At 40.3% G+C, this 27,993-nt stretch overlaps 1 protein-coding gene across 1 annotated transcript in view; it reads left to right on the forward strand.

The window, feature by feature from the left end:
* LOC308073629 (calcitonin gene-related peptide type 1 receptor) overlaps window positions 1-21,984 on the forward strand; it is a 51,820-nt gene extending 29,836 nt beyond the window's left edge. Inside the window, exons 4-13 of the mRNA XM_080412650.1 lie at window positions 283-393; window positions 1,767-1,879; window positions 4,120-4,211; window positions 5,141-5,267; window positions 6,138-6,291; window positions 7,380-7,440; window positions 9,003-9,069; window positions 10,945-11,163; window positions 12,567-12,608; window positions 15,156-21,984. Of these exons, the coding sequence (XP_080268776.1) occupies window positions 283-393; window positions 1,767-1,879; window positions 4,120-4,211; window positions 5,141-5,267; window positions 6,138-6,291; window positions 7,380-7,440; window positions 9,003-9,069; window positions 10,945-11,163; window positions 12,567-12,608; window positions 15,156-15,380 (1,211 nt within the window). The 3' untranslated portion in view covers window positions 15,381-21,984. The remainder of the gene's footprint in view (window positions 1-282; window positions 394-1,766; window positions 1,880-4,119; window positions 4,212-5,140; window positions 5,268-6,137; window positions 6,292-7,379; window positions 7,441-9,002; window positions 9,070-10,944; window positions 11,164-12,566; window positions 12,609-15,155) is intronic.
* Window positions 21,985-27,993: the final 6,009 nt, after the last annotated feature.

The following is a 27,993-nucleotide window of genomic DNA, read 5'->3' on the forward strand; positions in this document are numbered from 1 at the left end:
GAATCTAGGGACCCGAATAGACAGGAAAGTGTTCCTGTGACCTGTAACATTAGGCACCCTCAATATTACATGTTACTTCTGGAAACGGCTTTTGTGTGTTGCCAACATGATCACATGGAGGTCATTTGCCTCACACCACATCAAAGGAAACTATAGTGTTATTTCCATGCACAATACCTGACTTACAGAGATATCTTGCGTATAAGAAGGGAAGGGAGAAATTGCTATTTCTGTTCCAGTATTCAATCACTGATTTCCTCTCTGGTATTTCCCGTGGTTCAGAGTCCGTGTGTAATCGCACCTGGGATGGATGGCTGTGTTGGGATGACACCAAGGCAGGCTATACCACCGAGCAGCACTGTCCAGACTACTTCCAGGATTTTGACCCTTCAGGTGAAGCCTGCCAAACTGTAATAATTCCCACTAAATCTAGACTACTTGGCCTTCAGAGATTTGAAAAGGATTCACAGCTACAGTGGGACAAATACTGATTGAAAACACACACACACACACACACACACACACACACACACGCACACGCTTATTGGATACAGTCATTCACTGTGATCAATGCTTAAAATATTTCATGTAGATATTTTAGTTTCAGAAGTGCATGTCCCCTCTCCAGTCAGCATGTTAATTGTAGTATTTGTCTTACAGGTTTTGTTATACTTCTTAGAGCAGGGGTTTTCAACAGGTGGTCCGTGGACCACTGGTGGTCCGTGAAGGTATTGCATGTGGTCCCTGACCATGCATGTAGTAATGTAGGAAAGTGAAAGTGAATATTTTCTTCCACGGAACAGTGCACTAATGATCTGGTGACCTATGATGATGCGTCAATGTTGTTTACTGGGAAGTCGGAGGTCAAGAAATTCCACAGAAAAGTGTACGGGATGGCCTGATTGAGTCATCATTATTAGGAAAAGTGCTCACTCATACATAAGAAACAAAACATGAGTTTAGTGGAGGTTGGATAAAGTAAGAGAATGGAATAAGGGTAGCTGTGGGGTAGGAATAGATCAGTGGTTTTCTTAGCTCTGGAGTGGACCACTCGCATATTTCAGTTAAATAATGCCTGGGTTTGATATCATTTGCTGCATAGTATCGTGCAACAAATTAAATCAAGCCCTTAACAGTCATTATTTAATTGCAAGCTTTTTCTCCCACACCACGCCTATTAAGTGAAATATTTTCTTACATTTGATGGACTTTTTAAATATTATTTTAATACATTTTACAAAGGTATTTTATTCTATTTACATTTTAAAACATTTTCCCATGGACCACCTGCAGCCAGGCCTAATTATACTATGGACCACTATTAGTCCGTGGACTATTGGTTGAGAAACAGCGGGATGCAGACATGGGATGCATAGAAAGTGTTACCAAAGCACTAATCTTAGTCCAGATTCCCCACCCAACACAACATTGGTCACCAGGTTGATTCTTAGTCAGAGTGGTGGTCCCTGGTGCACAATCAGTTGAAAACCCCTGTCTCAGAGAATTCAGTTAACAATGTCCAAATACCCATACAGTACATGATACAGTGACACTGTTAGTGTTGACTAATGAGATCCTCTAAAAAAGTGATTTGAAGATGAAGCACAGTATGCAGATCGCTATTGCTTCATGGGGGAAATCCTCAATATTAGTTTAACTCTTGAGATACTCTCAAGAGTTAAACTGACACTGATGATTTGACTGTACTATGTGTGTATAGGATGTGTTTGAGGTTTCCAAACTAAGGGTATTGTTTTGGCCTGCAGAAATGGTGACGAAGATCTGCACTGACAGTGGACACTGGTTCCTGCATCCTGAGAGTAATCGCACATGGACCAACTACACCCGTTGCAATGAACACACACACGAAGGCAGAGTGGTAGGTCACTGTAAACACACACACAGGCAGAGTGGCAGCTGTATGTCTATTTAAAATGTTTATATTTATATTATACTAGGGCGATGCCCGTTGAAAATGAATGTCCCTCGGGTTATGCAATACCCATGGTAACCGTTGTCAGGGTACTTTGTGCATTACGCTGTAACGCGCTTTCAGCTGGTCTGCCAAAGACAGCAATTGCCCAATTAATTACAAGTGATACAGAATGCTGGAGCACGAGTCCTCACCAGGATTAAGCGCAGGGCACAGATCACACCGGTTAACTCATTCATAAGCCCAGAGTGCCAATGACGTAAATTCTTTTTTTCTTTTTTTTTTTTTTTTTTATGTTCAGAACCCGAGATATCATGATTTGAAGATTTGCTGCTCCATTCACTTCTTGTTTAACTTCTTACTGAAAAAGGCTGTATCTCGGCACTTTCTTTTTACAATGTATTTTTGGCCTTGGCACAGGGGTGATAAAGCCAGAAATAAGTTTGGCACTGAATGCGTTTTAAGATCTCTGCATTGGCTACCTGTCACTTTTAGAATAGATTTTGAGATCCTTTTATTTGTCACTTCATAGTTATGCAGCGGAATACATTTCAGGTATGATCTCTAGGTATACACCTACCTAGTAGATCGCTGAGATCCTCTGGCGCTGAACTTTTAACAGTCAGTACCAAGATACACAGAGAGGAACTCTCTGCCAGTGAATCTCCGAATGGCTGAATTAGTAGATATATATATATTTTTTAAACTATCTTTATTTCGTTTTTCGCTTATCTCAATGATTAATTTGATAGCTTTTTAATGTGTTCCCCTGCAAATTTTTCTTAATCTGTTAGTTTTCTGCTCTTTTTTTTTAATGCTTCCTTTTTTGATATTTTCTTCTTTTTATGTACTTTTTTTTAATGATCTTTCTTTTTTGTGTTAAGCACTTTGAATTGCCTTTTATGTATGAAAGGTGCTATCATATCCTGTATTAAAATTGACTAATGGGTGGGTGCGTCAGTCGGTCGGTCAGTGTGGACCACCGGCCCCCACCCCCATCAAAGGCACATAGCCTACTTACCGTACATGGAGTTAGATGCATACTGTATAATGGAGATTTACTGATACAGACACAACATAAACCAAATGCACCTCTATGGAGATTTAATTTTCAACATGCACTGATGTCAGACACAACAGAAACCATGTCAAACTGTATAACAGTATTTAAGAGTTCCTGAGTATCATTTGGTCACAAAGTAAAATACATTGCAGTGGGTGATCATAGAAGCCTTCCATGTTGCTTCATACCCGTCTCCGTTAAAGAACTCATACTACATGGTACATAATTAGACATGGCAGGCTGTTTACCATGAAGGACAAATCTCATGCGCCTGACGTCAGCTGTCACAATAAACAGGCTCATTAGAATTCCACTCACGAGTGACCTGGCAGAGTGACAATAATTCATCACTCCAAGAAGTGTGTGTGCGTCTGCTGCAGCCAGTAAATAATACATGGTCTGCATTTATATAGCACATTTCTGGTCTTTCTGAACCATTCAAAGCACTTTATTAATGTAATTCAGTCAATGTAACCACATTCACTCATTCACCCCACCACAGCACAGATGCAGCGTTATGCTAACGCGACAATCAGGAACCTTCCAGCTCCCAGGCTCTACCTCCTGACTGCATGATTGTGTGTTTTATATTATGTAGTATTTTTATATACAATATCCATAAAAGTCATTTTTTTACCATTAACTCATTCACTGCCAGGCTTATTTCAAGCTTGTTGATCCCTATGCCACAGGCAGGAAAAATGGAAAAATTTGATTTTTTTTCTCCGTTTACATTTTAACATTGAAGTGGATGGAGCATTAACTTTTTGAAAATAGTTTTCTCCTAGTTCCTTTGAGATAAAAAAAATTATAAAAATACCCAAAAAAAAAAAAAAGATTATTATTTTTTCTTTTAGGTGACGTCAAAAGACGTCATTGGCACTAATGGCACACTGAAAACGGCCGTCAAAAGACGTCATTGGCACTCAATGAGTTAAACATCCATAAAAGATTTTCATAGAAACACAGTATAGTCTAGTATATAGTAGAGACAGCATAGTGTAGCCTACAGCTTAGTTATACAGTCATCTGCTTTTATGGGTTATTCACGTACTAAAGTTTAAACAAACATCACCAGGCCAATGAAATGAATCAAATTATATTTCCTTTTGTTCTCTTCCAGACTGCAATGAATCTTTTCTACTTGACCCTCATTGGCCATGGGCTGTCGCTGACCTCACTGTTTGTCTCGCTGGGAATATTCTTTCATTTCAAGTACGTCGACTAATGTCAAGAGCTTATGTCAAGTAGAATGGATCGTTTTGCAGGACAATACACATGCATTGTGCTTAGTTTACAGTAGATAATGGTTAACATTAGGCTTGTGAGGCTCAGGGAGGGGGTATAAGTAACTGAGATTTAGGCTTTCTTTGGCTCCACTCGTTGCACAGTGCATATCGGGTATTGTCCTACTAACCTATCCATTCTAATAACCTCCAACAAACATGCTATGTTTGTGTTACTGCTGCTATTGGATCTACACAGATACACAGTATGTTGTCTTTTTTTTATTTGTTTTTTTTCTGTGATGCCCTTTCTCTCTTTCTGGACCACAACCGCTGGGCCAGCAATACAAACGCGAATGTCTCTGACTGAGTCACTGACTCATGAAGTAACACCACTTGTCAGCCGGCCAAGTTTCCCAAGGGTCCCCAGCTAAATTGTTGATAGTTAGGATAGATCTGTAACTCTGACTCTGAGAGTGTACAAATGGAACCAAATGGACCCTTTTGTACACTCTTTACGGGTTAGGGGGTCCGTGGCCTAATCATGCACACCAAACTGGGAGTCCTTGAAATGTATACAAGTAATGGGTCACACTTAAGAGTGGCAAGAGTGAGTTGAGTATTATTTCTACAAACGTTTCGGCTATCCAGCCTTCATCAGTGTGACGCTGACGAAGGCTGGATAGCTTAAACGTTTGTTTATTTTAGAGACATGTAAGAAATAATAAAAAAGTCAACTCACTCTTGCCACTCTTAGTGCGACCCATTACTTGAATAAATGTTGTTGATCTAAGAGGATATCGCACCAGAGGAGTCAGAGAGCAGTGGTAAACAAAAAGTTTATTCATAGTCCTTGAAACTAAATGGTTCTAGAACCACTGCACTACAGTACAATGACTCATCTTCCCTCCATTGCAGGAGTTTAAGCTGCCAAAGGATCACCCTACACAAGAACCTCTTCTTCTCCTTTGTGCTAAACTCTATCATCACGATTATCTGGCTGACGGCAGTGGCTAACAACCAGGAACTGGTGCAGAGGAATCCTGTGAGTGGTTTATAATGGATAACGCTTCACAAATCCAACTCACTGCAATATCTCTGAGACTAAGTTTTGTTCTCCTCTTTAAGCCCTGTTCTTTACTTGTATCCCTTCTCGTCACCCATTTTGATAGATGCTAGTTATTCCCTGAAAATAGATGTTGGTTATTTGTTCACGTTTTTCATATTTAGATTTGTTTTAGCTTGACCATAAATGCTTATAGCATGAATGCATGTTATTTAGATGGCATGCTGTTTAGACAGATGCTAGGTTCGTAGTTTATTTGAAGCACTAAATTGTTTTATTTCTACTCTACTCTTGTGACTGTTGTTGTTTACCCTGTTGTTTGTTGACCAGTGTAGACCTTTAATGATGCCATGGGGAGAAATTAATCATAGATATATATGCATGCAGTCATAGCATACCATTTACTGTGATTTCTCACTTGTACAGTAAGTCGCTCTGGATACGAGCATCTGTTAAATGCCTAAATTTTACATTGGAATTGGTGTCAAATTGGTCTTCAAATTCATCATCCCGAGGTGACTAAACTAAGTGCTAAACGGCAGTGTTCTGCTGTTTTTAGTAGGAAAATTCTGGGGGAGAGACAAAATGGCAAAGAGATTACGCAGCCCCTCTGTGGGAGGACCATCATTGTCATCCCAGATCAGAAAATGGCATATCCGTCGCCATGGGGACTGTTTAATGAAATATTTCACGCTCTATTAAGCTAGATGATATTAGTTTAAGAGTCTAAGTATGGCAAATAGTGCAGAACATAAGCACATGATGAAACCACAGTTGTGGAAAATTGAAATTGAAGATGCTGTGCATCTTCATTTAGCTCCTGCATCCCCGTTGTTTCGTTTTATACAGACAAGCTGCAAGGTTTCTCAGTTCATCCACTTGTACCTGTTTGGCTGCAACTACTTCTGGATGCTGTGTGAGGGGATCTACCTGCATACCCTCATCGTGGTGGCCGTGTTTGCCGAGAAGCAGCACTTGATGTGGTACTATCTTTTGGGATGGGGTAAGTCATAAGAAATGAAATGGACATTTTTAATTTAACCACACCATTACAGATTTTCACATGCAGGGGTCATCAATATGTCCGTACACGGACAAATGTGCCCGTGGCAAAGACTTGGTCTTGTCTGTGGCAAATTTTTGATTTACACACCATTATAATGTTCTTATTTTGATCATAAGACCCAATTACTGAATATCAAGTCTCCAGGTTTTCTTCAGAATATGTATGACTCTGATTTACTGTGACACTATACAGTAAATGACACATTAGGAGTCCAACTAATGGTTCTCAAATGTTTTATTTGCAAGGAAAACCATAACTCTGAGAGTGTACAAATGGAACCAAATATGGTCATTCACGGCTAGTTCTTTATGTGTTTCTGGTAATATTGTTGTCCACTCATTTTGTATGTCCGTGGCAAAAATATATATTTTGACCAAAATGTCCACCACAGGACAGCATGGTGATGACCCCTGTTCACTTGTTTTAATCACATACTGTTTGCTCACCAGAGCATGTGAGCGGAGCGCGAGCGCGAGCGACGCGATTTTGACGTGAGCGTGGAGCTGGTTTATAAAAAGGTTGCCTGCCTGCTGCTCCAAGCCACCCCGGCGGGGGCCGCGCAGCGAATGTTTGAGCATGCCCGGTCGCACGGACTCAGACAAACAGACATCCAGCAGTGCACGGCACACATCCTTGATCAAGATTTCATTCAAATTTCTACTTTCTTTTCTTTCTTTTTTTTTACTGTTGAGTGGCCCGGTTTGAGCGGAGCATGGAGCGAGAGGTACGCAAATCAACGTGAGCGACGGAGCGGACGGGGAGCGGAGCGCGGGGGGGTCGACAACATGAGCGAATAGCGAGCGTGAAACCAGCCCCCTGGAGCGCCGTGCGGCATTTCCACCCGCTCCGCTCACAGGCTCTGATGCTCACAACATGTCACGGATGCAACGCGTTGTGAGCATGTAGACATAGAACATTTTGGAAAATACGATTTTGAAAAGTAAAATATGAAATAGTTTAGTAATATAATATGGCTGTTTTAGTAACAAATATTGTGTTACATGTTTTTTTTTCTTCGTTTACAGGATTCCCTCTTATTCCGGCCAGCATACACGCCATTGCACGAAGCTACTACTACAATGACAAGTAAGCACTCAAAGGCATGATCTACAATGATTTATCTTAAAATTGTTAAAGAGTAAATTACAATAATAAACTAATTTGTAATTTTTCAAAGCAGTGTCAATAGTAAGATGCTATAGGGAGCCCCAGAGTAAACATTGAGATAGGCCTGTCCCCGACTAAGGATTTGTTTAGTCGACTCTAATTGGCGACTAATTGCCAATAGTCGACTAATAATAAAAAAAAGGGGGCCAAAATACATTTTATTTCAAAGGGCCAAGTCTACACAGTTTGTTTTGTCTCCAGAAGAGTTTCTAGTGTCTCTATCTCTCTCTGGAAGAGGTTGCAGGCGTAGACTTGGCCAAAAAACTATTTAAAACATTTTTGGCCCTTTCTTTTCTTTTTTTTTTTTTTTTCCGACTAGAGTCGACTAAGAGACACTTAGTCGACTCGGACCCCCCGCGACTAACCAGTCGACTAGTCGACTTAGTCGAGGTCAGGCCTACATTGAGATAATCTATTAGTTATAATGAGGCCATGACTCAACTACATTGAGCTCAGAGTCCGATAACGGTGTGGCTTCCTTGTGCAATTGGAAAGACTTTCAGACAGTTAGCTAAGATAATTATCAGTTATCTGGATAACTGGCGTGAATCCCCCTACATATAATAGACTACATCTTAAAATGCAAATTGAAAACATTTCATCAGTCTTACTGTAGTGGGAGAACTGCTTTCCTTCATCCTTGTACAGTGAGCTACAGCCATATGCAGTGGTGGAAAAAGTACTCAAATGTTTTACTTAAGTAAAAGTATCAATACTGGCAATGTGGAAGTACTTTGTTACAGGTAAAAGTAATTCAAAATTAACTTGATTAAAAGTACATAAGTATTGGTATCAAAATGTACTTAAAGTACCAAAAGTAAAAGTACTAAAATGTCTGAAATAGCAGATCTACAAGCTCGCGATGCGACGCGTTGTGAGCTTGTAGATCGGCTATTTTCAAATAGCCTAGGTACAAAATAGGGCTGAAGTGGTTAATGTATGTTTTATAATGTAATAATGTATACCTGCAAAGTAACTAGTTACTAAAGTTTTCAAATAATTGTACTGGAGTAAAAGTACAATATTTGCCTCTGAGATGTAGTGGAGTAGAAATGAAAGTACTGAAAATTGGAAATACTCAATAAAAGTAAAAATACCTCAAAATTGTACTTAAGTACAGTACTTGAGAAAATATACTTAGTTACTTTACACCACTGTCTATCTATCACCCATGATGTGCTAACGTGAGCTTTGTGTGCTAACGTTGCCTACAGAACTTGGCCCGGCGGTTCGCTGTATGCACATGACAGCGTGAGCTCAGCTGTAATTGGTCTATTTATGTGGGGACAGAGATAGAGACAGACAGAGATACAGACAAACCCCTGTTCTAGGTGGCTATTTTTGAATTATATATAAAAAAAAGATTCCTTTATTTATTTATATTTATTTATTAACCCTAAAAAAAATGGAAATTTAGACAAATAGGGTTAATGTGGAGCATGTTGCATCACCATCCCTTTCTGTCTCGTGCTGTGTTCTAGCTGTTGGATCAGCTCTAATACGTCTCTACTTTACATCATTCATGGGCCGATCTGCGCTGCTCTCTTGGTAAGCTGGCTCTGTGCAGAGCTTCCTTTCAGTAATGCTTAGCGTTAAGGATGTTACGATATTGTGCCTCGTTATCTCTCACACTTTTGTTGTTTATTGTGACAGCTGACGTCAGGCGCATGAGATTTGTCCTTCATGGTAAACAGCCTGCCATGTCTAATGTAGTACTATTAGGTATCATGTTTCTATGTAAGCTATAATTCAGGTACGGAGGTCATCTAGTTTGAAAATTCCAACGAGGAAAATGATATCAATATGTAGGTCTGCAACTATAGATTATTTTCTTATTCTATCGATGACCTGTTTGATTAATCAAATAACGCATTTTGTTTTAAATTATAAAATATATATTTTTAATCGACTAAATCTATTAGTCTGATTAACCACTTAAGCCCTATGTTAATTACTTTGTCATACAATGGTGTCACGCAAAATAGCCGATCTACAACATGTTGTGACGCGTTGTGAGCTTGTACATCTGCCATTTTCTGTATTTGTCCTACTGTATGTATATATATATATATATATATATATATATATATATATATATATATATATATATATATATATAATATATATATTTTTTTTTTTAAAGAAATATATCGATTAGTTAGATTAACTCCTATTAATATGTATATACAATGGTGTGAAGAACCTCACATGATCCACGTAGTGGTGTAATATGCGTGCGATGAATAATGACCCGCTATTCTTGCTCTGTGGTGTGGAAACAAAGTCGGCGGTTTGCAAGCAGGGAAGCATACCGCAGTGAGAGGGCTTTATTTTTTAATTAATGGGTCGACCTCCTTTGCTGATAAACACCCACGTCTCTCTATAGACTCCTGCTGCAGTTGAGAATACAGCTAATCAACAGGCAAGGCATGTTTCAAGGAGTATTATATGTACTGTATTGAAAGGAAAGGCTCAAAGTAATATTTTTACTTATATTTTTATCCCACAATTTTGTAACCCCTATTTTTCACCCAGTGCCAATGCCTAAGCGTGTAATCCTGGGCACTACTCTCCCTCTGCCAGCCTGGGGAGAGCCCCGAACTCAGCTCATGCTTCCTTCAACGCATGAGGAGTTAGCAGACCGCTTCTTATCACCTGACAGGGGGGGAGTTTCCCCGGTTGGATGTAGCGCGTGGAAGGAACATGTTATTCCAACCAGTTCCTTTCCCCTCCATCAGGCGCCCCGGCTGACCAGGGGGAGGCAATATAGTGATTACCAGGATTACTGCATGTTTTTTGTGAGGGTACCTACCCTAGGCCGGGAGAACACACAGAGTAGGCCCAGAGTAATCTTTGGCCAAAATGTAGCTTAGATCATGATGAAGATTTAGTCCTTGGCTTTGCAAAACAAATTAGTCAGGTTGATCCCTAAACTCCATCCCACAACACATCTTCTCCCTGCTCATTTTATAAGCCTCAAGTGGCTCAGAGTGGAGGAGAGTGTCACATATTAAAATGTGTATGTTACATATGGTCCACAGGATTGTAAATAAGGTGGTGCCTCTTCTCTCATTTAAATATTTTCAATCTTTATATTATTTTCCTGGAAATATTCTGCCTGTATTTATGCACACCAACATAATATTTGCGAACGGATATGAAAATTCACATAACTGTACTGTACACAGCTTATCAAATACACACCAGACCGGAGATCCGAGCTACAGTAATAAACACAATATAAACGCTTATTAATCACTTAAGCCCTATTTTATACTTTTGGCTATTGGAAAATAGCAGATCTACAAGCTCACAATGCATTGCATCGTGATGCATTGTGAGCTTGTAGATCTGCTTTTTCCAAGAATTTAACAGCATTTAGACAAAAGTGTTTAATTTCTTGCTCGTTTTCCCTTCCACCAGGTGAATCTGTTTTTTCTACTGAACATTGTGCGCGTGCTCATCACCAAACTGAAGGTGACCCACCAGGCAGAGTCCAGCCTCTACATGAAGGCTGTGAGGGCCACGCTCATCCTGGTGCCTCTGCTCGGCATCCAGTTTGTCCTCCTTCCCTACAAGCCGGAAGGAAAGGTCTCCTCTGAAATATACGACTACGTCATGCACATCTTAATGCATTACCAGGTAAAACTATGTCATGCACATCTTAATGCATTACCAGGTAAAACTATGTTGTGCACATCTTAATGCATTACCAGGTAAAACACCTTTCAGGCATATAATCCAGCTCAAAGTGCTCTGTAGTGTTATGGCAACCTGGACCTGTGTATACTCTGTAACTCTGATGATTAGAACCAAAATGGTCCACTTATTAATGTAAAAATATCAAGCTTCCATGTCAGGTTACATCATACTATTAAGTTATGTTATATGTGGAATGTGAAATGGCTTGAGATGAACATGTTTGTTAACCATCATCCATAGACACCAATATTAACTTTATTTACAAGTGACTGACCTCTCTCCTGATGCGTTTTGAGGTGGCGGCGGAAGTTACCAGCTGAGCATCCTTTATCTTTTATAAGCGTTACGCACACTTTACATTTAGCTATTCGATCTTGGCCTTGTTGTGCGAAGTTTGTATAATTAAACGTTGTTATGATGAAAGGCTCACGCAGCAGCTGTTGTGCTTGCCATGATGTTTACATTGCCGAGACTGAGGCCGGTTGGAGGCGTGCACCGGAGCTTCCGTTGCGCATGCCATAACATGGGAGGGACAATGATGTATTTTTGTATTCATAATTATTTGTATCTATTTATTTATTTATTTCAGTATATTTTTGTTGGGAGGTGATATGCTAGCGGTCCAGAGCTCAATTTATTTTAGAACAACTGCTCTACAGCAATGCAATGCCACTAGGATAAAATTCCCTAGCAAGTCCTTTGGCGATTCTGATTTAGACATGCAGCCTTGTGGATCTGAAACCTCTGGCTTTTGGGGATTTTGTAAAAAAAAAAAAGAACAAGCCTTCCCTTTGCCCTTTGGCAACCCTTTGTTTATGTTGTAGCCTAGGGAAGAGCTGCAGGAAGGAAGGCACGATTATTATCTGGGCTGGGAGGCTGCAGAATGTCAACTGCATGCGCGTTGCCTAGGTTTCAGTGTGGCGTCCGTGCTTCGTGGTCAGACGTGGGCGGTTTCATGTCACTGAACAATTATAGGTCTGATTCACTCTTTGCTGATGCGCCGGTGTCGCACAGTGGAAATAGACGATCCATAAGCTTCTAACACGCCGCAGCGTGATGCGTTGTGAGCTTGTAGATCATCTATCTCCTCAACGTGACATGCGTAACTATTAAACTCAGGATACAGACTGAATCGGCTAACAAATCATGCTGTCTACACAATCTCCTTCTGTCTCTCTCTCTCTCTCCCTCTATTCTCCCCCAGATGCCAAAAGGAATCATTGTGGAGAGGTTGACCTGCTGTCTTAACAGCTTTAAAAACTTATTAGGCTGTCCAAGCTTAAGGACTGTTGCTTGTTGAACAGTAATCATAATTTCCTCTCATGTTCTTTTTTTCTTGTCAGGGCCTGCTGGTGGCCACCATCTTCTGCTTCTTCAATGGAGAGGTGAGATGCAGGCACCCTCTTACCATATTGACTTTCTCATTTTCTTCTGGCACAAACACATACATTTTACCTTTGAGGACATTGCATTAACTTGCATTCATTTCACATCTCCTTACCCTAACCAGCGCGTGCGCACAAACTCACACTAGTTATCTGATGAACATTAATGCTCTGTTATCTCTCACAGACAGACAGACAGACAGACAGACACACACACAGTACATCCATACTAGCCGTGCATGATATGGGATAGATTCAATTAGGGCTGAAACTATAGATTACAAAACATGCTGTCCACTACTTTTTGGAATAAAGTGCATTTCTTGAAATCTTTGGAGAAAAGATTATATATCCACGAATCGATTAACCACATAGGCATTGTTTTATACTTTGTCGCACAAAAATGTTGCGAAAGAAATAGCCGATCTACAAGCTTGTGACGTGTTCACAATTTTTATCATTTAATCATTAATCGATTATTTTTTCCTAATCGATTAAATTGATTAGTTCGATTAAATGACACTGCAGGCATACATCTTTGGCGGATCAGGGATCAGTGTCTTTCAAGCGAGCCCCAGTTCCCTACAGCCTGCTCACACTAAAGATCCTTTAGCATACTGGCAAGCAGCCAGACAGCAGACACAGAGAGCTATATCGACCAGGCTACTGTTGATTGATCCCCTCTGTGTTGGGATTGAGGGTGTTACAGTATATATGGGCCATATTTTAGCTCAAGAAGTCCCTGGCAAGTGGTATCAATGGGACAAAGCTAGCGACAGGGGCTTCCAGCTGCTATGATGCATCGTTATCCTTGTCTTAAGTTATATCGTATCTCACATGCAGCCTGTGCTGTGTAGAGTACAGCCTGTGCCGAAAGTTTGATGGAATGTATTTTTACAAGTGAGTCCCGAGCAGTCGTGTTCTCTGCCTGCGTGATGTCAGTGGTCTGATAAGGGGTCTGTAGAACCAGTGGTGGAAAGTAACTAAGTACATTTACTCAAGTACTGTACTTAAAGGGATATTTCACTTTCAAAAAAACTTTTGGTCATTTTATCGTCTACTCAGGCCTTTGTGAACCGCCCAGATAAGTTGCTTGATTCATTATTTAGATATTTGATATACATTTTATCAGACACGCCCCCTTCCTATACAAACCCATTGTAACTTCAAACTTCATTTTAACCATGTTAGATTCATCAAAAACACCCGTCTTTGGTTCTGGTGACTCACCATGCCCTCCTAATGCGTGAGGGGGCCGTGTTTTTTCAATTATTTTTTTCTTTTATTTTTAATATTTGTTTTGGAAAATGAAAAAAATTAAATATAATAATAAATGTAAATCAAATAAATGAAAAAAGCAATCGAAAAAACACGGCCCCCTCACGCATTAGGAGGGCAGGGTGAGTCACCAGAACCAAGGACGGGTGTTTTTGATGAATCTAACATGGTTAAAATGAAGTTTGAAGTTACAATGGGTTTGTATAGGAAGGGGGCGTGTCTGATAAAATGAATATCAAATATCTAAATAAAGAATCAAGCAACTTAAAAACTGTCTGGGGGGTTCACAAATGCCTGAGTAGATGATAAAATGACCAAAAGTTTTTTTGAAAGTGAAATATCCCTTTAAGTACAATTTTGAGGTACTTTTACTTAAAGGTAGGGTAAGTGATATTTTTGGGTTAAAACAAAAAGTATTTTGTTAAAAGGTTAAATTATATTCTGATAGTAATCATTGCTATAGAGTGTTTGTTCAGTAACAGGAGTCTCCCCGTCTCTCCAGCTCTTTAATAAACAGAAAATACATTTTCCGGTAGGTGTCAAACTCTCAGCCAATCAGGAGAGAGTACCAATTTTTAAGCTTCATTTGTATAGTGTTCCAGTTACAATTTTGCCTGCTCATTTCTTAGTGTCATCACTTCCAATTTCACTTGTTTAATCTGTATCCTGATTGAGTTCTCTATCCTGATTGGATAAAATTGGAAATGAAACTGAAACGAAAATGCATTTTCTGTTTTATAAAGAGGTGGAGAGACAAGGAGACTCCTTTTACTGAACAAACACTCTATAGCAATGAGTACTATCAGAATATAGAGCTATTTAACACTTATTTTAACCAAAGCAAATCACTTACCCTACCTTTAACTGGAGTATTTACAAATTTCAATACTTTTACTTCTACTCCACTACATCTCAGAGGCAAATATTATACTTTTACTCCACTACAATAATTTGAAAACTTTAGTTACTATAGTTACTTTTCTAAAACATACATTAGCCAGTTCAGACCTATAATATACTTTGGCTATTTTAAAATAGCCGATCTACAAGCTCACAACGCGTCGCTTTGCGACGCGTTGTGAGCTTGTAGATCTGCTATTTTCAAAGGAATTTTACATTTGGAAACTTGTGAAATGAGACAAAAACGCGAGTACTTTCACCACCACTGTGTAGAAACGCACCACAAATTGTACACGCGTCAAAACAGGACCATGCTTGAACCCGGGTTGCGTTTATATCTTGGATGTTGTGGTGTGTGTGGTGGGACAGGTCCAAGCCATCTTGAGGAGGCACTACAAACAGCACCGCCTCCAGTTCGGCAGCAGCCTGGGGACCCACTCGGACGCCCTGCGCTCGGCCTCCTACACGGCCTCGTCCATCACGGAGGTGCAGGGCTGCTACAGCATCGATGGCCACCCGGAGCACATGAACGGCAAGGGCGGCTGTCACGACAACGACGCGTCCATCTTCAAATCGGACAACCCCTTCGCCTGAGGGAGGACCCCCTGTCCTCAGGGGGGGGCGCTGTCCAGCCCCGTATTCCCCCACCCAAGCAGCGCTTTTTCCAAGATGGCCAGTTACCTTTGGCAACTGCAGTGGTAACAGGGTTTGAGAAAACATGTCCCAGACCTCCCAACAAACCCCCAAACCCCCCCCACTGAAACATTTTTTGCTGCCTAAGGGATGAGGGGGGGGGAGAAAGGATTGTATGAACAGGCTCTTATACCCACTTGAAGCATTTTGCTACTTTTCTCTGTCACTCCGGCATGGGCACTTAAACGTACTGTACTGTGACTCTGTCTGGCTTAATGACAAAAAAAACACATGCCATCTTTTTGTCCACTGTTTTTAATCTGCTTCTGTTGGTATATACTGTACATATACTCAGATTATCGCTTCTCTGTTACTGCTTGATATATATTCTTAACCACTTAAGTCCTATTTTACTTTGTCGTACGACAGTGTTAAGCAAAAAAAAAAAAGCTGGCGTCACGATGCAATGCATTCCATCGTGACACGAGCTCGTAGATTGGCTATTTTTGCTATTTTGGATGGAAAATGTTTGATTTTTTTTGCCTATAATAATGACATGCCCGAAATAGGAACGGCAGGTAGAAAGTGTTGGATACCTCAGAAAGCCTTCAGTTGACTTGCCAAAAACAAAACAAAACGCATTCTCTGCTTATAGTGCCAAAACCAAGGGATCTGCCCCTCTCCATTTTTATACACAGTGATCCGAGTACAACCCCACTACAGCACTTAGAAAAGTGTGATTTTAACTATGTGTACAAGCAAGTATGACCGTCGATTTACTGCTGGAACATTGCAATCATGGAAAGAGTTAAAGTTATCCACAAAGAAAGAGAAATTTGCTACATTTAACCCATTAAGACCGGGAACGCATCTGTGTCATTTTAGATTTCTTTGGCTATTCAAAAACAGCAGATCTACAAGCTCATAGCTCGGCACCGAGTGCCGGGCTACGAGCTTGTAGATCTGCTATTTTTAGAATAATCGTGAAAATGTGTGCATTTGAATACGTATTTTTTGAAGTGAACATTTGTAAAATATTTTGTTCCAGGGACCTCCAGAAGCAAAGATTTGAGTTAAAAATGTCATTTCAAAAGAATATGTATTTTAAGATTTGACAAAAAAAGATTTTTCAAAAATAGCAGATATAGCCCAAAGTATAAAATTATGGTTATAGCAAAATATCTAAAACGACAAAGTATGCGTTCCCGGTCTTGATGGGTTAAAGTTGCAGTGCACTTGTGAACTCGCGAACATGTGGGTTTCGGTAAATGTCCACATCTGGCTCCTTTGTTACTGCTAAGGCACATGCTTTACCAATTCATACTTTTTTACTTTGATGTGGCAAGAGCTTCATTATCGCTGATCACTTTGATATCATGCTATGCTCCATTTCTAAGTCTACAGCATCGCTTAAAAAGTCACTGGTTCTCAACATGGGGTCCGCCCCCCCCCCCCCCCCCCAGGGGTCCTTGAAAGGGTTCCAGGGAGTCCCCAGCTAAATGATTGATTAGTTAGGAACCAAATGGAGACTCATATGGGGTCTGTAACTCCAAGAGTGTACAAATGGAACCAAATGGACTCATTTGGTTTTATTTGTACGCTCTCGGAGTTAAATGAACACTGGAGGATTTTACAGTGTAGATTAGACCCATAGTTAGATGTTTTATCAAATGGGGGTCTGTGGCCCCAATTCGTATCAGACTGGGGGCCCTTGAAACGAAGAAAAAAAAAAGAGGTTGAGAATCACTGACTTAAGTGATTTCAGGTGTGATCCTTAACAGGGTGTGAGTCCTTTGAAAATTAAGCCATGTTGTGGGTCGTAATTTCAATCCTGACATCTCATATTGTTGCTGTCGGGCAGAAACCTCTTCTATCCATATTTGAACTTTTTTATGTTTTTTCGTAAATTAACGCCCTACTTGATCACACAAAAGCATCAAAAGTAGCAGATCTGCACGCTCTAAACTTTTGAGCTTGTAGATCTGCTATTTTTGAATTTCGAAGCCTGAAAAGTAACAGCTTTTGGACATATATGAGGTTTCCACTCGACAAGAGCGATATGTTATATCTGAATGTAACACACAGCTCAGTTTTCACACTGTGCTCGTGCTGAAAATGTCTCTTAACCCATTAGAACCGGGAACGCATCTGTGTAACCATTATTTTATACTTTGGCTCTTCAAAAATAGCAGATGTACAAGCTCATCACTGAGTGCCGCGCTATGAGCTTGTAGATCTGCAATTTATTTGAAAAATCTTGAACATTTGTGGAAATATTTGAATATATGTTTTTTAAAGCGATTTAAAAAAAAACTAAAATCTTTGCTTCTGGGGATTCTACAAATGTCTTCTAAATCCTAACAGTAAAAAAACTAATATTTGGATTTGAGTTATAAAATGTATTTATGTAGTTATTTATGTATATATTATATTCAAAGATTTGCACACATTTTCACGATTTTATTTTCAAAAATAGCAGATATACAAGCTCCATAGCGTGGCACCGAGTGCCACGCTATGAGCTTGTATATCTGCTATTTTTGAATTGCCAAAGAAATCTATTCTTGTCGCATTAATGGTCACAAGTACAGCCCAGCATCCCTCACTCACGGCTAGACGATTGAGGTCTTGTCAGACGCCACTGCGCTGTTTTAGTATACTGTAAAAAATGTGAGACTTAAGAGAGCATTTAATATGTAAATATGGCTGTATTTAGGCCAAATTAAGCATTTACAGATGTCGATTTTTGGTGGGACCTGGTCCGTAGTCACAGCACATGATCTTTACTGTTCCGCTTTCGCTTCCATCCATGATCCAAATCTATTCGTTTTGTTTTGGGATTTTAATAATTATTTAAAACATTGTCATTGTCCAAAATGCTGGAAACACCACTCGCTATCACTTGATGTAAATATTATGTACAGAACATCTTGCACTAGAGAAGGGAGAGTAAGTTGTGTACTGTATGTGCACTATTTGTGCGCGCATGCATGCGTGAACATATGCATGTGTGCGTGTGTGTGACTGTCTATGGTCTGTGAAGTCTTTTTTTTTTTTGCCGTTAATGACATTTCTTCACTTGTAATGCATATTGAAGTCCAAATGCTGGATGAAATGTGCTCCATAATGTCTAATTGATTGATAAATTAATATCTGTGTGTGTGGTTTATATATACAGATATATATACACACACACAATTCCATATATATATATATATAGATATATATATACAGTATAAACAAATATACACACACCGGAAGTATTTATGAATACAGAGGCATTCAACCATGAATCATCCGTCTCATGTAATTGTTAAAGACGGGGTGCCGTGATTTTCAGTGATTTTTCCCCCCCTAAAACATAATCATCAGGTATTATGGTTATACTAGGAGGAAGATTTTTTTCAAAAAAGTGTACAGAAATTGTTAAAATTATGTTTTTATGTGGACACGCCTCCAGTTCATTAAGTATACCTGGTTCTCACCTTAGCACCTCCTCCACCACCTTAGCACCACCCACCTGTCCTAGTCCCTCCTCCTCCTCATGCCCACACCTGTTGTGTTATGATAATGAGGGGGAGGGTATATTTTTACTATGTCACTAAAGGGCTGTTTTTCTATTGGCACGTTTGACCCTCAAGGTTTCAGCCTCCAGGTAGAAACTCAAAATAGTCAGAGAAGACATAAAACACCATAAAAACACCACCAGGGGGCTTAATGAAGTTCTATCAACCTCACATGAAAAACAGAAAAAGTGCAAAACCATGGCACCACCTCTTTAAAGCATTCATTGTTGAAGGAGTTGTTTGCTTATTTGTGTGTGAGAAAGTGGTTATTTGGGGCTGGGGGTGGATAAAATTACAAAAAGAAAAGTTCCAGCAAGAAATCTTTATGCCTGTATTATGTGCATATTAACCTCTATAGATGTATACAGCTGTGTGAAATTTAAGGTGTGATCCTTAACAGGGTGTGAGTCCTTTGAAAATTGGTAACCCTACGTTTGTTTGTTTGGTTTGTAAGGGGTTCAAATGACACAATCATCGCAGGTTCCCAGCGTATATTTCAGGATGTGTTTAGCAAAGAGAAATCCAGATGTGTTGTGGTTTTGTGAATGAATCACGGGCCATGTCATAGGCTCTTTGAACCGCTGATAAAGAGCAGAAAACAGACTTCAGTAGAAGGAACACGAGTCACACCCTACCTGGATGACTCCAATGGGGCTCTGTTTCATTTCATTCAGAAGTGTACAGTACATCCAGATCGACCGATAAAACAGATGTCACCCTAGTACTGCATGTGTGGGGAAAGCTGCACATTTCCAGACACACAGAAATAGCCCCAGTCTCTACAGTAATAAATGTGAATGTCTCTTTTTGACATCTCTTTCTGCAGTCCCTGAGTAACTGATGCAGTTACACTTGTGGTTGGCTGCGTGGCCCCAACAACAAACTAGCCAATCTCAGAGCAATCATCACTCCGGGCTATAGGATGTCATTCCTCCAGGCCATGGCGTTTAGTCTATCCTATTAACCGACCCTTTCTTATCATTTGACATCGGGGCTGGTGCTAATTGCGTTTTGCCGTGCTCGAGTATACATCCCCAACCAAGTCAAGTCTTGGATGATCTATTATACTGGCACGACCAAACTCGCCGGCAGGGGTCTTCAACAGGGGGTCCGGGACCCCTAGGGGGTCCTCAGAGCTACCACAGGGCGGCCGCCAAATCTTTGTGTGATATGATATTTTTTTACATTAACCACTAGCATCCATTTTCTGAGGAGAACTTAAGCCAAAAATAGCCGATCTACAAGCTTGTAGATCGGCTATTTTTTGGCAAAGAGGTTTGGTGTTGAGGGGAAAAAGAGCAGACCAAGTAAAAGAAATAGTGGTTTAATCTGCAACACAATTGTATACAATATAGAGGGGTCCATGCTTCATCTCTCTCTCAGCTAGGGGGTCCTTGGCCTGAAAAACGTTCCCCTACTCTACAGGGATAATAGAAAAACCTAAAGATCACTGACTAATGATGCTACACTGGCAGAGTGTTGCAGCTACCTGTATCCAGTTTCAAATAAAAAAACCTCCAGTGTTTCACACAGACCAGCCTTATACTAGGTCTTGACCTAGTCTTTTTTGTTGTTTTTCCTAATAGATCTGCAGGACAGTTTCTCAACATCTGGACATTAATGTTTATCTTAAAAACGTTATAATTCATCACCATTTTAATCTGGCATAGCACTGCTTGGAACAAATACTGTATTATGACAGCATTGTGAAGCCTTCATAAACCATTTATAAGTCATTCATAGATGCATAGCAATCATTTATGAGCCCTTTTTTCATAATGGTGGAGTCGTTATTGCCAAATGTAGTTTAATTCTAGTGCCATCTATTGTTAAGATGTATATTTTGTGTGATATAGTTTTAAATGGCCTTTCAAAGGTCTTATAAATGGTTTATGACATGCCGAGAGACGCTTTGGCAACATACGTATTGTAAAGTATGACAAAAGCATATATCTGTAGTTTTGTATTTGTATTTTTTGTTTTTCTCTGTTTTGTTTGTTTGATTTTATTGTACTGTATTTTAAAGGAATACTCCACTATTCTTCAACTTTATCTCTTTATTGGTAGGAGTATATTGATCAATACATCTGTTTCGCCGAATTAAAAGGAAATTTAAAGCAACACAGATTGTCTGTGCTGCGACATAATTATGCCGGCATTACGCCGACATAATTAATGAATTACTGCCCAGATGTACATCATACAATATAACTACCACTAGTTATATTTTACTACTCTGCTTTACAGCTTGGTTAAAATAACATCTTATTCATTAAAATAAATCCCAGATTGTAGCATTAATTAAAGCATACATTTCTACAGTGGAGTATTCCTTTAAAGGTGGGGTAAGTGATTTTCTTTGGTTAAAATAAGTGTTAAATAGTTCTATATTCCGATAGTACTCATAGCTATAGAGTGTTTGTTCAGTAATAGGAGTCTCCATGTCTCTCCATGCTCTTTATTGAACAGAAAATGCTTTTTCAGGTCGGGATACCAATTGTATCCAATCAGGATAGATAACTCAGTCAGGATACAGATTAAACAATTTAAACAAGTCAAATTGGAAGTGATGACAAAATTGGAACTGGAACACTATAAAAAATTAAGCTGATAAATGGGTACTCTCTCCTGATTGGCTGAAAGTTTGTCACCTACCTGAAAAAGTATTTTCTGTTTATTAAAGCTGGAGAGATAGGCAGACCCCTGTTACTGAACAAATACTATAGCAATGCTTACTATCACAATATAGAGCCTTTTAACAAAAAACTTTGTTTCAACCAAAAAATATCACCCACCCTACCTTTAACTTTTGATGACTACACTCGACACCATGCTACTGTTTGAATGTAACTGGTTGTGTTTAAATCTGTGGATGTGAAAAACATACAATCTATATTTACGTACAATGCATTTCCTTTTTTATTTCACTGAAATGGACGATGTTGCTATCTTGTGTGTACCTGATCCAACTAATACAGCATAGCACAACAGAACCCGGATTTCCGGTGCATCTCTTTCTTAATTGTGAACCAGGCTATCCACTATCTAGTGCACATGGTAGCACCATACATGTATGTTGTGTACACATTTTATTAATTTATACTCGTCACACTCGTCGCGTGTGACAAGTATATACACTGTACGTCATAAGAAGGCTGATTTATACAGTATAAATCAGCCTTCTTATGACGTACAGTGTGCTGGTAAAACTCCCAAGAATATTTGCTAGTCAGAGCCCACTTGCAAATAATACTAATAATACACTTTATTTATATAGCACCTTTCATGACATGAATGCAGCTCAAAGTGCCTTACAGAGCAAAAAACAATTAAAAAAATAAAGCAGAAGTGCTTTACACAAAAGCAGTAATACTTTAACAGGAAATGATGTGGCCGTGTTGTGGCACACTGGAAGCAAACATGTAAGTATTCCACTGTAAAACCAAAGGCTGCTGCTGGTACTGTTGATCACAAAAGGCACAAGATTAAAGTTTTTTTTATCATTCCATCCCATTATACTATAACGTAAGATTATTGCGTGACGACTAGCCAACATTGCAGCAACAAGCTAACAAGTAAAACAAAATAGCAATAAAAAGATTCTAATGAAAAAAAAACACAATATTTCAATACCGTTCGTGATAAAGCCTGCCGGGTTCTAAGATTTAGAAATATCTAAAAGCACAAGTGGTTTGTTCATGAGACCCCTGTGACTCAGCAGTGGGGGGTAGTATTAAGTAATCTATCTGCCCCAAGTGCTGGCGGAGAGCCCCTGCAGTGTAACAAAGCAAAGCCACAGTATGCCTTTTCATTTCATATTATTGACCCACAGTGACTATCTTACCTCCTACAGTAGCTGGATTCAACTCAACGCCGCTGTGAGCTGGCAACTGCTCTTCGGAATCACTTGAAAAGGTCCCTGGACGTTAGATGATCATTTGGACCTTTGTCAATACAATTATAAATTAAAGGGATACTTCACTTTCACATAAAATAAACATTTAAAAAAATTAAAAATAAATGAAAAAAGTAATGGAAAAATCACAGCCCCCTCACGCATTAGAGTGTCCTACTAATGTGTGAGGGGGCCGTGATTTTGCCATAACTTCTTTCATTTTTTAAAAATATTTATTTTTAATGTTTATTTTATGTGAAAGTGAAGTATCCCTTTAATAAATTAATTCACTGGTAATACTGTGGTTATGGAGTTACCAATTACAGTAATTATTTGCTGTATGAAGAATAGCGAAAACAGGCAGTCTACAACCTCACAACGCGAATAAAACAGTGAATGCAAGACGTGCATGATGAGGTGTATTAAATCCATCCAATCCGTGACTGATTAACCCCGTCTTGTTCAGAAGTGAATCAATCACAGAAGAGCAAAACAGCCAACTGTACATTATTCAAAGTATAGGCCTCAACCTCGACCAAACCATAGTGCTGTTAATGGAATACATAGTGCTGCATTGACTCTTCATCACCATACGTGAATTCAAATCTGGCTTAACCAGGTCGCGACTGAATAACCACAATCACTGCAAGGCACTGAATTGCAAAGTTATGCCCAAATTAAGGATCCTCATACAGTACAGTACATAGGCCCCTTTGCGTCCATGTTTGCCCTCAAACTTGAATCAGCACTATGGATTTTACTGTGTAGTGGGGCATACAGTACCGGTATATGATCTCAGATGGTCAGTCAACCAGAATGTGTCTACAGTATCTCTCCTCATTATACAAACAACTCTGTGGAGTTCAACAGTTCATGCAGAGGACTCTCTGCCCCGTGTTGTTCCATGAAACACGGCCAGAGATACGCTTCCACCACTGATCCCCCTACGTCTAAATGCGCCCAATTATAACTCCCATGTACCGCTTGGTTACTGCCGCTCCACTGACTCCCGACGCAGCCTGAGCTGACATGCAGAACTCCAAATGACCCTTATCCAGCACAGCAAGCGGAATGAGATATCTAGTCATAATGTTCTAACGCCTCAGCCTTTTTTTTATCTAATGTTTTGGCCCAGTGTTGAAATAGTTTTGCTTGTTTTCAGTGCTGCCTATTTTGGAACCTTTAGGGAGTTTTTTTTGTTTCCCTCTTGATGACCTGAATATAAGCATTGTCGTCACCCTGCTGGCTGGTAACAGCATGGGGACGCTGCTGCAGGGCACTGTCACCTGCACTTAGGCTCAAGAACGGTTAAGCGTACATTAACTAGACAAAGCACAACATGGGGGAGATTGCCCTCTCATCTAGTCAGTTTGACTGCAGAGCTAGATAGCAAATGTGACCATTTATTATTTTTATGATCCAGGGACATGCTCTGTCACTGGTCACTTTCAACCTGGCATCTTTTTTCCTTTTTTCAAAAGCAGCTGATCTACATCTCATGCATCACGACCTGTTGTGAGCTTGAAGAGAGAGTGTGTGTGTGTGTGTGTGTGTGTGTGTGTGTGTGTGTGTGTGTGTGTGTGTGTGTGTGTGTGTGTGTGTGTGTGTGTGCGCGTGCGTACTCTCCTTGATTTGAAAAGGAAACTCGCGATCATCCGGTCTTGGAAGCTACAAAAGTATCATGTCTATTAGTGTCCAATAGCTTAGTAATTGGCTCTTATGGGTGAAATGATGAATGTCTTGAATTTGTACAAACTAATCTACTGCCACCCTACGTACTCATGTTGATGATAGGCTGACCAATCACCTTTGCTCAAAATCAGGAGGAAATTTGGTCAAAACAAACGTATGACCTCATGGGAACGCCAACTGCTGGTGTCTTCCACCAACAAGCGGCGACGCTCGGTAACCCCAGCGTTAACAGCCTGGGTCAGTGCTGAAGTGAGGATAATGGATGTGTCAGTTCAGCCCTGCTAAGTGAGGCCTCATGACATCATGGAGTACCAACAGTGCTTTCTTCAGGAAGGGAATCTGTCATTTTGACGTGCCCGCCGGGCAAAAGTGCAAAAGAGCGAGGCTGCAGTTACTCAGTCCGTTCATAAAAATGGAGATCTGATTTGCAATGGGAGGACTACTGCAGAGTTATTGTGTCCTTGTGTGTGAACATGCCAATAAAATCACCGCCGGTGAAATGTAATTTTTAGTCAGCAAATGGGACAATAAACAGCAAATTGACTTTGTCAAAGTCAATGTGGAAACTGAGAACATGAGCAACACTCCCTCTCTGTCTCAGTTATGCAAAGACACAGAAACCCGACACATTGTGAATTTCAGAAAGATCGACAGCAAGTTTAGCATGATGTGTGAGTGAGTACTCTCCTAAATGTGTCATTCAGTTCCATGGCATATGAATCCTTCTCCTTGTTCTATGTGGTGTCTGTCTGTCTTTGTGATCAAAACATTCAGGCCTACCTGTTGCTGCCATTTGGGGCTGAAAGTCTCTGGTGCAGCTTTACGTAAATAATTGCCATTAAAGTATCTCACATTGTGTGATACCATTTAATTGTTTTCCCCAACAACAACATGCGTCAGATAGGGAAAAGGGTGCGATTGTGTCAAAAGACTGTAGTCGTCGACATGTATGCATGAAACTAGGAATGCACGATTAATCGGTCATGTCAGTATCGGCCTTAAGAAATCTATATTGGCATCGAACCGATATCAAATCGGTATTAGCTGATCATTTATTTTATAATATTCATGTTGGAAGGCTTTTTTGTGAAGATGAAGGCTGCAGTGTTTTCTGGAGAAGCTTTCCATATAGGGTCAACAAGTTGGAAGATTTACATGTTTGCACTAATATGTGCATCTGTAGGCCTAATAAATGAGGTGCCGCGCTGCAAGCTTGTACTGTACATCTATTTTTGAAAAAATATCGAAATGCATAAATCTCTTCTGGGGTCCCTGGCACAAAACCTTTTCAGATGGGAAAACATATCAATTTGGGGGTCCCTGGCACAAAAAGGTTTGAGAACTACTGGCTTAGACAATGGTTAATTTAAAGCTGCTGGGAGCCAGCTATAAAGTTGAAAAACGCTTACAATACATCTTTAGAAATACACCAGTGTTTCTGGTTCAGTTCCTCGCCAGCGCTTTGGGTGTCTCCGTTCACTTTAACCTTTCCGAGCTGGAAAAGCGCCACAGGATGAGAAGGCGCCAACGTGTGTGTTTGTCCCTATCTAATCAGCACCACCCCCACACACCCCCTCCTCCTCCATGACAGCAGAGGAAATGGGGACGTTGGGAGGGTTTGTAACTCAATAAAAACACTTACCCTGCCTTGTGCTGATAGCTATAGCTGATAGCTTGCCTTGTATCCCTAGGAGAACAGCCAAATTCACTGGAGAGAGACAAACCTATACTTTGTCCTATGAGGGGTGTCGCGCACCGATCTACAAACTCGCAACGCGTTGAATCTGTGACGTGTCGTGGGCTTGTAGATCGGCTAATTCCGGCACGCGGCAGTGTTGTACGGCGGAGCATAAATTAGGCAATAGAGAGACAGACAGCGGTTGTTTATTGTTTTTAGACTGTTGGAAATTACTATCTAGGAGACAATCGTGTTTTCCAAGACATTAAGCTCAGCACAGCCAAGACCCTTTTTTCCCCTGATTATGCAATTACTGAATTAGAAATCCTTTAAATAGGATGAGAATACTTTGAAGGGACAGTGACTTAAAAATGATCCAAGGAAAATGATGTATTAAATTATCAAGATAGATAAAAAATATAACGTCCATATATAACTGGCCATCTGCACTTGGACTGCATTGGGTTAATCTTGTACAAAATTCAGTACTGTATACAGTATATATATTTTTTGGGGCAGTTTGTTGCCGTTATGCTCATATAGCCTACAGTATAAGCAGTATGTGAGTGCATGAATGTTTTATTTAAATTAATGTGGAGTCTCGGTGGGAGTTGGGTGACCTGCTGTAGCCCTGCACTACAAAATCCTGAAAGTTACAGTTTCAATAAATGGACCCATTAGGGTCCTTTTGGTCCATCTGTATACTATCCGAGTTGAATTAACGCTCTGGATTTCACTGTGTGGCAGTGAGCTGGCAAGGATGAACTCTGACCTGCAGCAGTGTTTGGTGTTGGCAGCCTGGCATTTATGTCCTATTGGATGACATTTATTGGGTCCGATGTCAGTCACATAACACTGAAGCTGACTGGTCTTACCATATGTGTGTGAACTGTACCTGTCACTGACCTCTCCGTAGGTCCGTCCACGCCGTCCGTCTTGCTGTCTGCAGCCAACAATTTCAAAATGCCGTGCCTCTGACCCGAGAGGTCAACTAGTTCTAAATGAGCTCGGCATTAGCTTGTACACCCAAACACCATCTCATCTTGCACTGACATGTTTATACTGATCTGATGATGGACTATCGAGTTTTTGGATCTCGCTCTCTCGCTCTCCCCTCTGTTGTGTTTTATGTTTTCTCATAGGAGACTCCGCTGTGTGCTTGCTTTCGGTGTTGAAATAAACTCTTGGGGCATCTGTTATAGCTCAAGTGTTACACCCTAATGTATCCATCGTACAACAGTGTCCCTTGCCAAAGAGACAGCAGATCTACAAGCTCACAGCGTGTCGGCTTTTTTCAGTAAGCGACACCATCGTACGACAAAGTATAAATCAGGCTTCATTCTATTTAAACTGTGTTAAAAAACACCGTCTTTCTGGGTAGCTTCCCATCTGGGGCGGGGCCTCTTTGTACAGGACAGGTGCTGATATGTGAGAGAGTAACAGCAACGCGCTCCTGACCCGCTCCTTCTGACTGGCAGTGCAGAGCGGTTTACGCAGGGGGTCACCAAGCTGCCCATTCTTCGGGAAACACCAAGGAGGGTTTGGTTACTGATTGCTGACCCAGACCTTAACCACTTAACGTTGCAACGTGTTGTGAGCTTGTAGATTGGCTATTTTTGGAAGATATTTTTGTGTATAAGCCGTGGGGGAATCCGGTCAACTAAGAATAGGATCCTTGAGAATCCGGTCAACTAAGTGTAGGATCCTTGAGAAGCCAGCCAACTAAGTATAGGTTAAAGTGAA

The sequence above is a fragment of the Gymnoscopelus braueri genome (assembly GCF_963280865.1).
Source record: "Gymnoscopelus braueri genome assembly, chromosome: 18".
NCBI lineage: Eukaryota > Metazoa > Chordata > Actinopteri > Myctophiformes > Myctophidae > Gymnoscopelus > Gymnoscopelus braueri.